At 43.4% G+C, this 12,653-nt stretch overlaps 1 protein-coding gene across 4 annotated transcripts in view; it reads left to right on the forward strand.

The window, feature by feature from the left end:
• The first annotated feature begins 346 nt into the window (after positions 1-346).
• The window catches only part of LOC122542133 (voltage-gated potassium channel KCNC1-like), a 78,045-nt gene continuing 65,738 nt past the window's right edge, over positions 347-12,653 (forward strand). For all 4 annotated transcript variants that reach the window (XM_087978242.1, XM_087978244.1, XM_087978245.1 and 1 more), the window contains exons 1-2: positions 347-689; positions 6,274-7,235. In XM_087978242.1, the coding sequence (XP_087834368.1) occupies positions 6,636-7,235 (600 nt within the window). In that variant the 5' untranslated portion in view covers positions 347-689; positions 6,274-6,635. The remainder of the gene's footprint in view (positions 690-6,273; positions 7,236-12,653) is intronic.

Below are 12,653 nucleotides of genomic sequence, written 5' to 3' on the forward strand. Positions count from 1 at the left end.
CTGGTCTCTCTGTAAATCAGGTGCCCATGTGGTTAAATCAACCCTCTCCTTACACCCCACTGTGGACAAACTGCATTGCTTTGTGGAGGAGTTTTTCAATTAAAACAACACACACACACAGAAATGAAAAGGGGAGTCTGCAGATCCTTTAACAACAACAACAACAAAAAAGTAGATGCACGGTTATAGAGAGGGAGAGCTCTTATTGATAAAACAGAAGCAACCTGTTCCAGGAGCAAAAATCCATCTCTGAGGCTGGTAAACTGTGCCGAGTTACGTCATGAACAAACCTCTGCCGCAGAATGAGGAAAAAAGCGAGAGAGCAGCCCCAGACACCAGAACAGTGTGTAGCACTCTCACTGTGAGTCAGAAAGGGAAGGGAAAAAAAGTATATTTGAGTGGGTATGGCTGTGTGTTAAAGATACATCTAAAAAAAGAGAACAGCCGGCGAGAGTTCAAGGGCAAATGTGTACCTTCATGTCTAGATAAAAAAAGGGGAATATGAAATTATTTCTTGGGCATTTTAAGTCCTATGTGAGTGCGCGTCAGTGAGAGTGTTTGTATGTGTGTGTGTGTAAGAGAGTGTGTGACACAGAGAAGCGAGGAAAATCTTTTTTGTCACTTTCCGGTGGAACTGGCGATTGCAACAGACCAAGGGAGCAATATTTTGACTGGGATCTTGCAGTGAAGTGAGTATCGCTTCCTTTCGTACTTTCCATGTTACAGAACCCTTGATGTAGCTCTTAAAATAAAAAAAAATAGCAATTTTGTAACTGGGTCTAAACCCCGCCGCGGGCAAGGGAGCAAATGCAAGAGAGAAAAAAAACCAATTAAATGTTGGGATAAAATATTATATAACTGGGCTGGACGCGGGATTTGTTTGTAATGTTTGGGATTTAGCCCATTGCAAGCAAAATTGCATCAAGTCAGTGAGGCATCTGGTCCATTGATACTGCGTTCTTTAGCAACGCTCATCGATCGGTGCCATTAAAATTGCGGGTGACAGTTTCCTTTTGCACAGTTATAAACAGGATATTGCACCCCCCACCCCCAACCCCATCACCTCCCTTTCACTGCCACAGTTTCAACCCTTTTCTGAAAAAAAAATCTGCTGTTAGGGAGACATTGCTTCCATTCGGTTATTGTACCGAGGGGAGGTTTACCGAATGGCTACTCGTTTGAAGAGAAAAATACACACACACACACACAAACACCAAATCTTGTCAATGTATTTGCAGACTTGGGAGGGGAGGTTTCTACAAGGCACCGTCTCTAAAGACCACCACCCTCCCCTCCCTCACTGCATCCCGTCTTTTAATGTGACCGTATGTAACATCCGTTGCCAAAAAAAGGACCAAACGCTAGGTTCCCTGCTCCCTGTAATTGGCTGACTAGCTTTTTGCAAAATTCACAGGGGTTTCACTTGAAGCGAATGCATTTAGCGACACTCAGTGAGCAGCAAAGCGATTGCACTGTGCAACTGGTTTGGCTGACTCTCCATCATCACTAGTTACATCTATCTGTCTGTCATCTTTTTAGGCGTCAGTCTGTGCTTCTGTGTGACTGCCTCATTTATCAATTCATTTCCCCCCTCCAGTCTGCACCCCTATTCAGTGAGGGAACTGCAACACCGCCATGGGTGGGAGGGCGTAACTACAGCGTGACCAGTTTACATAGAGAGTACCCATTGTATGAGAGACTGTGTCTCCCCGTCTGCCCCATGGTCTAGTTTCTTTTGCTGTGACATTTGTCTCTATCTTTGCCTCTCTGTGAACCCACACCTCTTTCTGTCCACCTGTCTCTGCTGCTGTGAATTCCTTTCATATGGGATGGTTTCTGACTTCCTAATTGGATATAGGAAATTAAATGATAAAGAGTCAATCTCAAGGAAGGGGTTAAAAACATCTAAACCAAGGCAGCAACATTTACACAAGCAGTTTATGTCTTCAAGCCCCTATAATTTATATTCTTAGACCTGTGCTTCATAGATTAGATTGAGTTTGATCATTGATTGACTGTGCACTGGAGTTAAATTAACATTGAGCAAGATTTATGAGAAGGAATTTCTCTCTAGTTGGAGACTGTTCTTGCTAGCCTTATTCCACATCAGCAAGTGGAACTTGAACCAGGACTGCTTTGCCTTCCTCAGAGATAGGGACATTACCACTCTGTCACAAGAGCCCCCACCACCCATCTCGGATACAAAATTTTATATCAACTGAAGTCATTCTGCACCTGCCTCTCTTCGACTTTTACAAATTCTTTTGTTACCTATTATCATGGAAATGGCCCAAACAAAATGGTCACAATATTACACCCAGCCATCACAGCAGCACACTGATGGGAGGGTATAATTACTGTGTGACAAGTTTACATAGAAAATATACATTATAAATATACACAAGGACATTTGTAATGTCAAAATGAATAATATGTAAATATACACAATACAGATAAAAGAACAGTATGCATGCAGTTAAAATAGGGATGGCTTTTGCCGGAAACATTGATTTTCCTGCTCCTCGGGTGCTGCCTGACCTGCTGTGCTTTTCCAGCATCACTCTAATCTAGACCCCCATTGCCTAAATCTTCCCCAGCCTTCACCTCCACTTGACCTTAGGGTCAAATATGACCTTGTTTTCAAGGGTGTCACGCCACAACATTGCATTGAATGTGTGCCAGCCACCCTGGTAGCTCCTCCTGTTTGTAAATTCACAAGCCCAAGTTTATAATGAAACAGTCCTATGTAATCATGGTGCACACTGTAGTTACAACTTCCCACCACTAGAAGTGCCATTTCTATTATAAATGTAAACACTAGAATATAATTAAAGGTCAAGTTGTCAGAAAATAGGGCTGCTCTCTCATTACAGAGAGATGACTGGTGGTGGTATAATCTGAGTGATACCTTGCTGTAAGGGTGAGATTGAGGAGGAGAGCCCTTCACGGTAACCTCAGCTGGTACAGGAATTGAACTCAAACTGTTACAGTCACTAACCAGTTATAAAGCCATCTGAGTTAACCAGCATCCTCACGAATAGAGAATAGAGACATCAAAATGAGGGAGGAATGTGTGTCTTTAACACAGAGACTGAATTTTGTCTGTGTATCCCAGTCCAGTTATCCTAGCCCTTTGTTTTAGCTTCACCAGGTTTGGCCTTGATTTCCTTCTTTGACTAATAGAAACATTAACTGTGCAGTGAAATGGTTGCTGTAATTTCTGAACTGTTCTTTGTCTGCCTGGTGTACACTCCTGTAGTGAAGGGTTGGCATGGATTGGGCAGACACACTGTCCCTATAACTTGGTGGCATCCCTGATCAGTAGATCTTCCTTATCCAAGTGTGTTATTGTACAGGACTGATTTAGACATTCCTCAGCAGCAGCCAACTGTGCTCCGTCCCACTTTGTGAAATTCATTCTTGGGATTAGGATTAGAAAGTGCTGGACAAACTCAGCAGGTCTGGCTGGAGAAATTCAGCAGGTCTGGCAGCATCTGTGGTGAGAGAATCAGAGTTAATGTTTTGAGACCAGTGCCCCTTCCTGGGTACTGAACTTGAGTTCTGAAGAAGCATCATACCGGATCCAAAAAGTTAACTCTGTTTCGGTCTCCACAAATGCTGTCAGACCTGCTGAGTTTCTCCAGCAATTTCTATGTTGGTTTCAGAATTCCAGCATCTACAGTATTTTGCTTTTATAGGAACTAAACACATTGCTGTGGGTCTGGAGTCACGTGTAGGCCAGACCAGACTAAGGACGGGAGATTTTTCTCCCTCAACTGAATCATTTATAATGACAGTAAAATATGGCTGCCATACAGGCTAACTTTTTATTCTGGATTTTTTAATTGAATTCAAATTTCATGAGTTGCCCTGATAGGATTTGAACCCATGTTTTCAGAACATTGGCCTGGGGTTCTGGATTGCTAGTCCAATTATCTGTTGCTTCATGTTTAATTAATTACCTCTGAGTTAACCACTTACATCCTAACAAGCAGCTAGACAGAATGAGACATAGCTATAGAAATATATGTTCAGAAACATATAGATGCATACATCCCTGGTACATACAGATATGGATGGGAACACAGGAACAAGAGTGGGCCATTCAACCTCTCGAGCCTGTTCTGCCATTCAATAAGTTGATCTGTGGCCTAACTATACCTGCCTTTGGTCTGTATCTCTTAATATCTTTGCTTAACAAATTTATCTGTTAAAATTAACATCTGATCCTGTGTCTGCTGCCATTTGTGGAAGATAATTCCAAACTACCCTTTGTATGGAAGTGCTTCCTAACATCTCTCCTTAATTGTCTAACCCTAATTCTCAGCTCCCAGGTGTAGAATCCCCAACCAGTGAAAATAGTTTATCTACCCTGTCTTTTCCTGTTAATATCTTGAAGATTTTGATCAGATCAACCCTTAACCTTCTAAATTTGAGAGAAAATAAGCCTTAACTGTATAAACTCTCCTCATAATACAAATGTACATATTCATACAGCTACTTATGCACACACAGATATGCAAAGATTTAAACACCACTATTTATTCACAATTGTTCTAAGACACACACGCGCACTCATACACAGATGGACAGTCAGACACACACACACACACACACACACAGTTATTTGCAGAAGCACATGCACATAAACCGATATACTCAGGGACAACACACTGCTAGGTAGTGTTTCATACTGTTTCATACATCTTCAAACGCACATATAGGCTCAGACGCAGACAGATATACACATTGACACAAGCAACATTCACAGGCATACATGCTTCCAAGACAGTCAGAGGGAAATGCCGATAGCTAGGTTTGTACAGATGCACACTTATGCACCTGAAATCTAATCCATTCACTCACGGTCACACTCTCCTATGTGCCACATTCTGACAGGCTCACAAGAGACCATAAAACCATACAGTATTGGAACATGGGTAGGCTGTTCAGTCCCTCAGGCCGACTCTGCTACGCAAAAGGATCTTGGCTGATCCGACATTCCTCACGTCCACTTTCCTGCCCTTTCCCTTGTAACCCTTGATTCCCTGACTGATTAAGAATCTGTCTCAGCCTTAAATATATAAGAGGCCTCTGCCTCCACAGCTCTCTGTGACAAGGAGTTCCAAAGACTCAAACCCTCTGAGACAAAATATTCCTCCTCATCTCAGCCTTAAATTGGTGCCCTCAACCTCTCAAATTCTCTTCCTTACTTCACTGCTCTTGAATTCAATTAAGATCCACATTTTTACACGCGCACATAAAATTAACACTGACACATTCAGACACAGATCATACTCTTTAGTGAAATAAATCTCACACTAACACTGAATTTCACAAGCATTTAGACACAGAGGCTCTCACTCCAGTAGATTTCACTGCAAGCAGGCAGCTCACTGACTGTACATGAGAAACTGCTGATACCATTTCTTAAAAAACAATTCAAATTTCCATTGAATTTGAAGGGAGAGAGAAAATCTCAATATAATAAATATATGCTCCAATGCCCACGTCCCAAGACTGAAAGCTTCCCTCAAATATTATCTACTCCTGTTTAAAATTCCCAAAATATGTACCATACAGAGTCTGTTCCACTAAATGGTCCAAGTCTATTTTACACAAAATTCTGGCTAAATTATTATTTTTCTAAAAAAAACAGTTCAGCTCAATGCATTCTGGTAGTTAAAAAAGGTTTTAAAAATCTGTGGATATTTTAAAAACATGCTTGCATGTCTAAAAACTAAAAAAAAAAGATGTGCAACCCTTTATGAAATATTCCAATCAATCTAACTAATACTAAGTTCACAGGACTGAATCGTTAGAACCTAAGTGCAAAAATTCAAACATTTGAGAGTTTTGTTTTGCTGCAATGCTGTATCCTCTACTAGCTTTGCAGATTTCAGATGCTGACGTGGGAAATAGCGCAATATGAAATTCTATTCTTGCTTCCAGTCCATCTTTTCCTGGATAATATATAGAGACAAAAACATACAAAGACTTTAAAAAAATCTCTTATTTCTTCAGTAAGGCGAGGTGAGACCCTCGATTCCTCCAGTTCCTAGTTAATTGCTTACATCAAAACATTACTTCTAAGAATAAAAATCTTTGCAGCCTCTTACCTGTCCCAGTGAATGCACTTAATGGCCCACCTTGTCTTTATCTGTATGACATACTTAAGGGGTTTACCCCCTAGTGAAAATACAGTTTGCAATAAATGTTTCACAAACACTTGAAACTAAATTCACCTTTCAATCCCGTGTTTGTTTGTTGCAGGTTTCCAAAGAGGAGAGAAGGTTGACAGAAACTTTGTTTGCTTTGGAAATCAATTGGGCATCTTTTTTTTGTGGGAGGGGGGGGAACAGAAATTCCGTTTCCTCCTCTCTCTCTCTCTCTCTCTCTTCCCTCTTGGTTTCAAACCTCGGGCTGCAGCACCGACTCCTTTTCCCATCTACAACCTTCGTCTCAACAGAAGTGAGAGAAGGAAAGAGAAAAGGAGAGTGGAGGAGAGAGAGAGAGAGGGAGAGAAAGCAATGACGAGAGACACCTGACTCCAGCTGCAGCCTGATTTGAAGAGCGAACACGTGCTTTTGAAGAAGAGAAAAAAAATCTGTCACCCAGGCAAAAATCCTTCCCATATGATCAGTTCAGTTTGCGTGTCGTCTTTTCGTGGGAGAAAGTCAGGGAATAAACCTCCTTCCAAGTCATGTTTGAAAGCAGAGATGGGCACGAACGAGGAAAGCGACAAGATTGTCATCAATGTTGGAGGTATCAGGCATGAAACTTACAGAAGCACCCTGAAGACTTTACCTGGGACCAGGCTCTCTTGGTTAACAGAGCCGGACGCTTTTAGCAACTTTGACTATAATCCCAAGACGGACGAGTTCTTTTTTGACCGTCACCCCTCGGTGTTCGCCTATGTGCTGAATTATTACAGGACGGGCAAGCTACATTGCCCGGCGGATGTGTGCGGCCCTCTGTTTGAGGAAGAGTTGGCCTTCTGGGGAATTGATGAGACGGATGTGGAGGCATGCTGCTGGATGAACTACAGGCAGCACCGAGACGCGGAGGAGGCACTGGACAGCTTCGAGACCCCGGAACCTGACGATGAGGAAGACGGAGATCTCAAGAGACTGTGCTTGCAGGAGGACTCGAACAGGAAACTGGGCTGGTGGAAGAAACTCCAGCCCAAGGTCTGGGCTCTTTTCGAGGACCCCTACTCATCCAAAGCTGCACGGGTAATGCTTGTGTGTGTGTGTGTGCTATTATATTCCCTAATCCCCACTCCCCCCTTAAATTGAGTTGATTCACAGTCTGTGTTTCTGAAAAAAATAATGAATGTCAGGCCCTTTGCTTCAAGGCACTGATTTTGGGGGACTCTGAGTGGAAGGGGGAAGATGAGAGGAAATTGCGAATAGGGATTTGAGAGAGAAAACGGAGTCAGAACATTTTGAATAAGCGAGAGAAAGAGAGAGAAGAATGCATAGAGAGAGAGATGGCATGGTTTGTCAAAGAGAGGAAATTGCATGTTCTGAAGGAGAGGTTATGGTTTGAGAGAGATTGCATGTTCCGAGAGAGAGTGAGAGATCATGTTCTCAGAGAGAGAATACATGTTCTTAGAGAGAGAGAGAGAGAAATTGCATGTTCTGAGAGAGAGAGATCATGTTCTGAGAGAGAGATTTAATGTTCTGATCGAGAGATTGCATGTTCTGAGAGAGAGAGAGATCATGTTCTGAGAGAAAGAGAGAGATCATGTTCTGAGAGATTTAATGTTCTGATAGAGAGATTGCATGTTCTGAGAGAGAGAGAGATCATGTTCTGAGAGAAAGAGAGAGATCATGTTCTGAGAGAGAGATTTAATGTTCTGATAGAGAGATTGCATGTTCTGAGAGAGAGAGAGATCATGTTCTGAGAGAAAGAGAGAGATCATGTTCTGAGAGAGAGATTTAATGTTCTGATAGAGAGATTGCATGTTCTGAGAGAGAGAGTTCATGTTCTGAGAGAGATTGCATGTTCTGAGAGAGAGATTTAACGTTCTGATAGAGAGATTGCATGTTCTGAGAGAGAGAGAGATCATGTTCTGAGAGAGAGATTTAACGTTCTGATAGAGAGATTGCATGTTCTGAGAGAGAGAGAGAGATCATGTTCTGAGAGAGATTGCATGTTCTGAGAGAGAGAGAGATCATGTTCTGAGAGAGAGATTGCATGTTCTGAGAGGACCAGATAGGAATTAGAAGGTTGAACTGAAACTTTTCCCCTTTTCAATTAGAGAGATGTGAAGCATTAAAATATGCAATCCAATAGAGTAAAAGGGATGGATTCAAAGTGGCAAAGGAGATAAATTAGATAAATATAGGAAATAGAGGTGTATAAATGAATTGAAAGGGGCTGGGAGAGATGAACAATAACAGAAGAAAGCTAAAACAAAGGAAGGAGCAAAAATCTGAGCTGGGTCAAAAAAAATAATGTTATAAAAAGATACAGAGAGCAAAATAGACCTGCAATTGCAGATGTAGAGATTGTTTTAAGGGACAAAAGACGCATTTAAATTCCAGCGCGGGCCGGCAGGGGTCAGGACTGCGCTGTTGCAGAATTAGAGGCTGCGGCAAGAATTTAGCAGCGGTAGCATTTCTACCGATTAATAATCACAGCGCAAGCAGTTTTCGGAGCTGGAGTGAACGGAAAAGGGTAGCAGGTTTCCAAACTCCACAAACCAGTAATGCAGAGAGAGAGGGAAAGAGATCTGCAACCATTCCCCAAGGCAGCGTGAAATGAGACATCTCATTCATTGAACTTTAGTCACGGTCCCAATGGGCACCTTGTTGACCTCTCTCTCTACACAGGTTTAACACAAAGGGTTAAGTCAATATTAAACCCAATTTAAGTACCAACCATGAGCCGACTGATAGAGGTCTTTAAAATCTTGAGAGAGGAAGATTCCTGTGGTGCAGTGGTAGTGTCCATGCCTCTGAGATAGGTGATCAAGATTCAAGTCCCATCTAAAAATCATGAGAGGGATGGAGAGGTTAGAAGACCACTTCGCAGAGTGGGCTTGCACGCTCGCGTTTTAGGGCCTGTGGGATTCTGACTGAGTTTATCAGCTGTATACTGATGTCCTCTCAGTCCCTCACAAGAGGGGCTGTGACATTGTTAGACCCTCAGAGTGGGGTCACAGAGGGGCTAAAAAGTTTGCAAAACTCTGGGTTGGAAAATCGGAGCAGGTGGAGGCCACTCTGCCCTTCAAACCAGTTCTGTCACTCAATGCTATCACGGTCGATCTGTTGGTGTTTCAAATTCCCGTCCACTCCAGATGACCTTTGATTTCTTTGCTTGTGCCTTCATGTATTCAACAATGAGCCCTAGGGCAGAGAATTCTAAAGATTCATCCATCCTCCTCTGCCTAATGAGGTGGGACATGGAGAAAATGTTTGGACTGGGGTGGAAGTGCTATAGTTATAAAGGAATTCAGGAGAACCTTCTTTACCCAAAGAATGGTGAGAGTGGAGTTTATGACATTAGTTAGACCACAGTGTACAGTTCTGGTCGCCTCACTATAGGAAGGATGTGATTGTACTGGAGAGGGTTCAGAGGGGATTTGCCAAAATGTTCCCTGGATTGGAACAATTCACTAATGTAGAGAGACTACATACTCTGGGCAAATAAAAAAACAGAACTGCAGATGCTATAAATCAGAAACAAAACCAGAAGTTGCTGGAGAAACTCAGCAGGTCTGGCAGCACATGTGGAGAGAAAGCAGCGTTAATGTTTCAGGTCCAGTGACCCTTCTTCAGAATGGAACAGTATTTTTGAAGGAAGGTCACTAGACCTGAAATGTTAACTCTGCTTTCTCTCCACAGACACTGCCAGATATGCTGAGTTTCTCCAGCAACTACTGTTTTTGTTTCTTGATAGGCTGGGTTGCTTTCCTTAGAGCAGAGAAGGCTGAAGGGAACTGTGATTGAGGTAACAAACCTTTGAGGGACATGGACATAGTAGATAGGGAGAGACTTTACCCATAAATAGATGGGTCATAACCAAGGGTTTTAAGGTAAAGAGTAGGAGGTTTAGTAGGGATTTGAGGAAATGGTTTTTTCATTCAGAGGGTGATGGATATCTGGAACTGATTACCAAAAAGAGTGTTAGAAGGTGAAACTCTCAAAACATTAAGAAAGGATTTAGATAAATACCTGAGATGCCATAGCATGTCAGGCAATGGGCCAAATGGTGGAAAATGGGATAAAATAGATGGATGCTTGCCTGAATATGTGCAGGTTAGGGTGGATTGGCCATACTAAATCGCTCATAGTACACAGCAATGTGCAGGTTAAGGTGGATTGGCCATACTAAATCGCTCATAGTACACAGCAATGTGCAAGTTAGGGTGGATTGGCCATGCTAAATCGCTCATAGTGCCCAGGGATGTGCAGGATAGGGTGGATTGGCCATACTAAATTGCCCATAGTGCCTAGCAATGTGCAGGTTAGGGTGGATTGGCCATACTAAATCACCCATAGTGCCCAGGGATGTGCAGGATAGGGTGGATTGGCCATACTAAATCGCTCATAGTGCCTAGCAATGTGCAGGTTAGGGTGGATTGGCCATACTAAATCGCTCATAGTGCCTAGCAATGTGCAGGATAGGGTGGATTGGCCATACTAAATTGCTCATAGTGCCCAGCAATGTGCAGGTTAGGGTGGATTGGCCATACTAAATCGCTCATAGTGCCTAGCAATGTGCAGGATAGGGTGGATTGGCCATACTAAATCGCTCATAGTGCCTAGCAATGTGCAGGATAGGGTGGATTGGCCATACTAAATCGCTCATAGTGCCCAGGGATGTGCAGGATAGGGTGGATTGGCCATACTAAATCGCTCATAGTGCCCAGGGATGTGCAGGTTAGGGTGGATTGGCCATACTAAATCGCCCATAGTGCCCAGGGATTTGCAGGTTAGGGTGGTTTGGCCACACTAATTCGCCCATAGTGCCCAGGGATGTGCAGGTTGGGGTGGATTGGCCATACTAAATCGCCCATCATGACCAGGGATGTGCAGGCTTGGTGGGTTAGCCATGGGAAAATGTAGTGTTACTGAGATAATGTTGGGTCTGGTGAGATGCTGTTTAGAGGGTCGATGGGGACTCGATGTGCTGAATGGCCTACTCCTACCCTGCAGGGTTCTATGAGGATGCTTGATGACCAGCACAGACACAATGGGCAAGAGGCCCATCTTGGATGCTGTTAAAATTCTATGAATCTAATGTGGAACTCGTTGAGGTGTAGAACGGAGATTCCTTCAGCAGGATAAACGCACAAGGGAGAAAGATCTATTTCTAGAAATAAGTATCAGATATTTTAATGGGGTGAGCTGCATTAGTTTGGGAGGAGGCTGGTGTGAGACATAAACACTGACATGGGGTCTGTTTGTGGGCTGTATATTATCTGTAATTAAGCAGTAAGAAATGAGATTAATGCCAAGGCCCGAACAGTTAGTTTGAACATATTTAAAGATCCGGATTTGTAAGGGATGCCTGTACCACTGATTCTGAACAATGTCCTGGCCTGGATTGGGATGGATACAGTTTGTATTTATAGAGATAGCAGCATTCACTGGGCCTCACTCAGTCCACAAACTCGTAATGTGTAATCACACCTACCCCACAGTTGCCTTACTCACTGTGGGTTTGTGATTTGTCATACTGTTAGTTTGATTGTTACTCCCTCTCCTGATGGTCTGCTTCATTGCTATCTGAAGGAAGAGAGAGACCTCAAAGTCTTGGGGAGAGAATAAAGCAGAGGTTGAGAAGCCAGCTTCTGTACTGGGACACAGAGGGTTAAACTTGAAGCACCAGAAACCAGTACGACCCCTCCTTTGAAATAGGACTTGGGCAAAGGGCAATTGCTGAAAGTCCCAAAGGGGTTCACGGAATAGCGAAGTACTTTCTGAGGCACAGCAAGATCCCACCCGTGCCACCGACTGGATTCTCTTGCTTTCCGGTGACCCCTGACGGAGGGATAAATAGTGGGAAGGACTCTGGGCCAGTGAGAGGAGGGATAGTTCTCTTCAGAGATGCGGAAAGAATGTTCCTGATGTTGGGGAAGACCAGAACTAGGGAGTCACAGTCTAAGAATAAGGGGTAAGCTATTCAGGACTGAGATGAGGAAGAATTTCTTCACTCAGAGACTTGTGAACCTGTGGAATTCTCTCCCACAGGAAGCTGTTGGGGCCAGTTCATTAGAGAAATTCAGGAGGGAGCTGGACATGGCCCTTCAGTGAAAGGGATCAAGGGGGATGGGGTGAAAGCGGGAATGGGATACTGAGATTGCATGATCAGCCCTGATCATATTGAATGGTGGTGCAGTTGAAGGGCTGAATAGCCTACTGCTGCACATACTTGCTGAGTTTCTATGTCTTCAAGGCCATGTAACAGGATGTGTGAGAGAGCAGTCGGGCTCTGGTTAGTGTCTTGTGTAGGAGATGGCACCTGAGGGAGTGCAGCACTGGCACAGGTTGCAGTTTTGAGCGGTTAGATTGGGCCTTGAATCAGGAACATCATGATCCAGAAACTCTCCACTGAACCCGAACTCACACCTTCATTAGAACGGGGGAGGCATTCATTCCTGGATCATGGGCACTTGATCATTGCAGGTGAACGCAGGG

This window comes from Chiloscyllium plagiosum, unplaced genomic scaffold (assembly GCF_037043375.1).
Source record: "Chiloscyllium plagiosum isolate Xiang-an unplaced genomic scaffold, Cpla_swu_hap1 HiC_scaffold_33, whole genome shotgun sequence".
NCBI lineage: Eukaryota > Metazoa > Chordata > Chondrichthyes > Orectolobiformes > Hemiscylliidae > Chiloscyllium > Chiloscyllium plagiosum.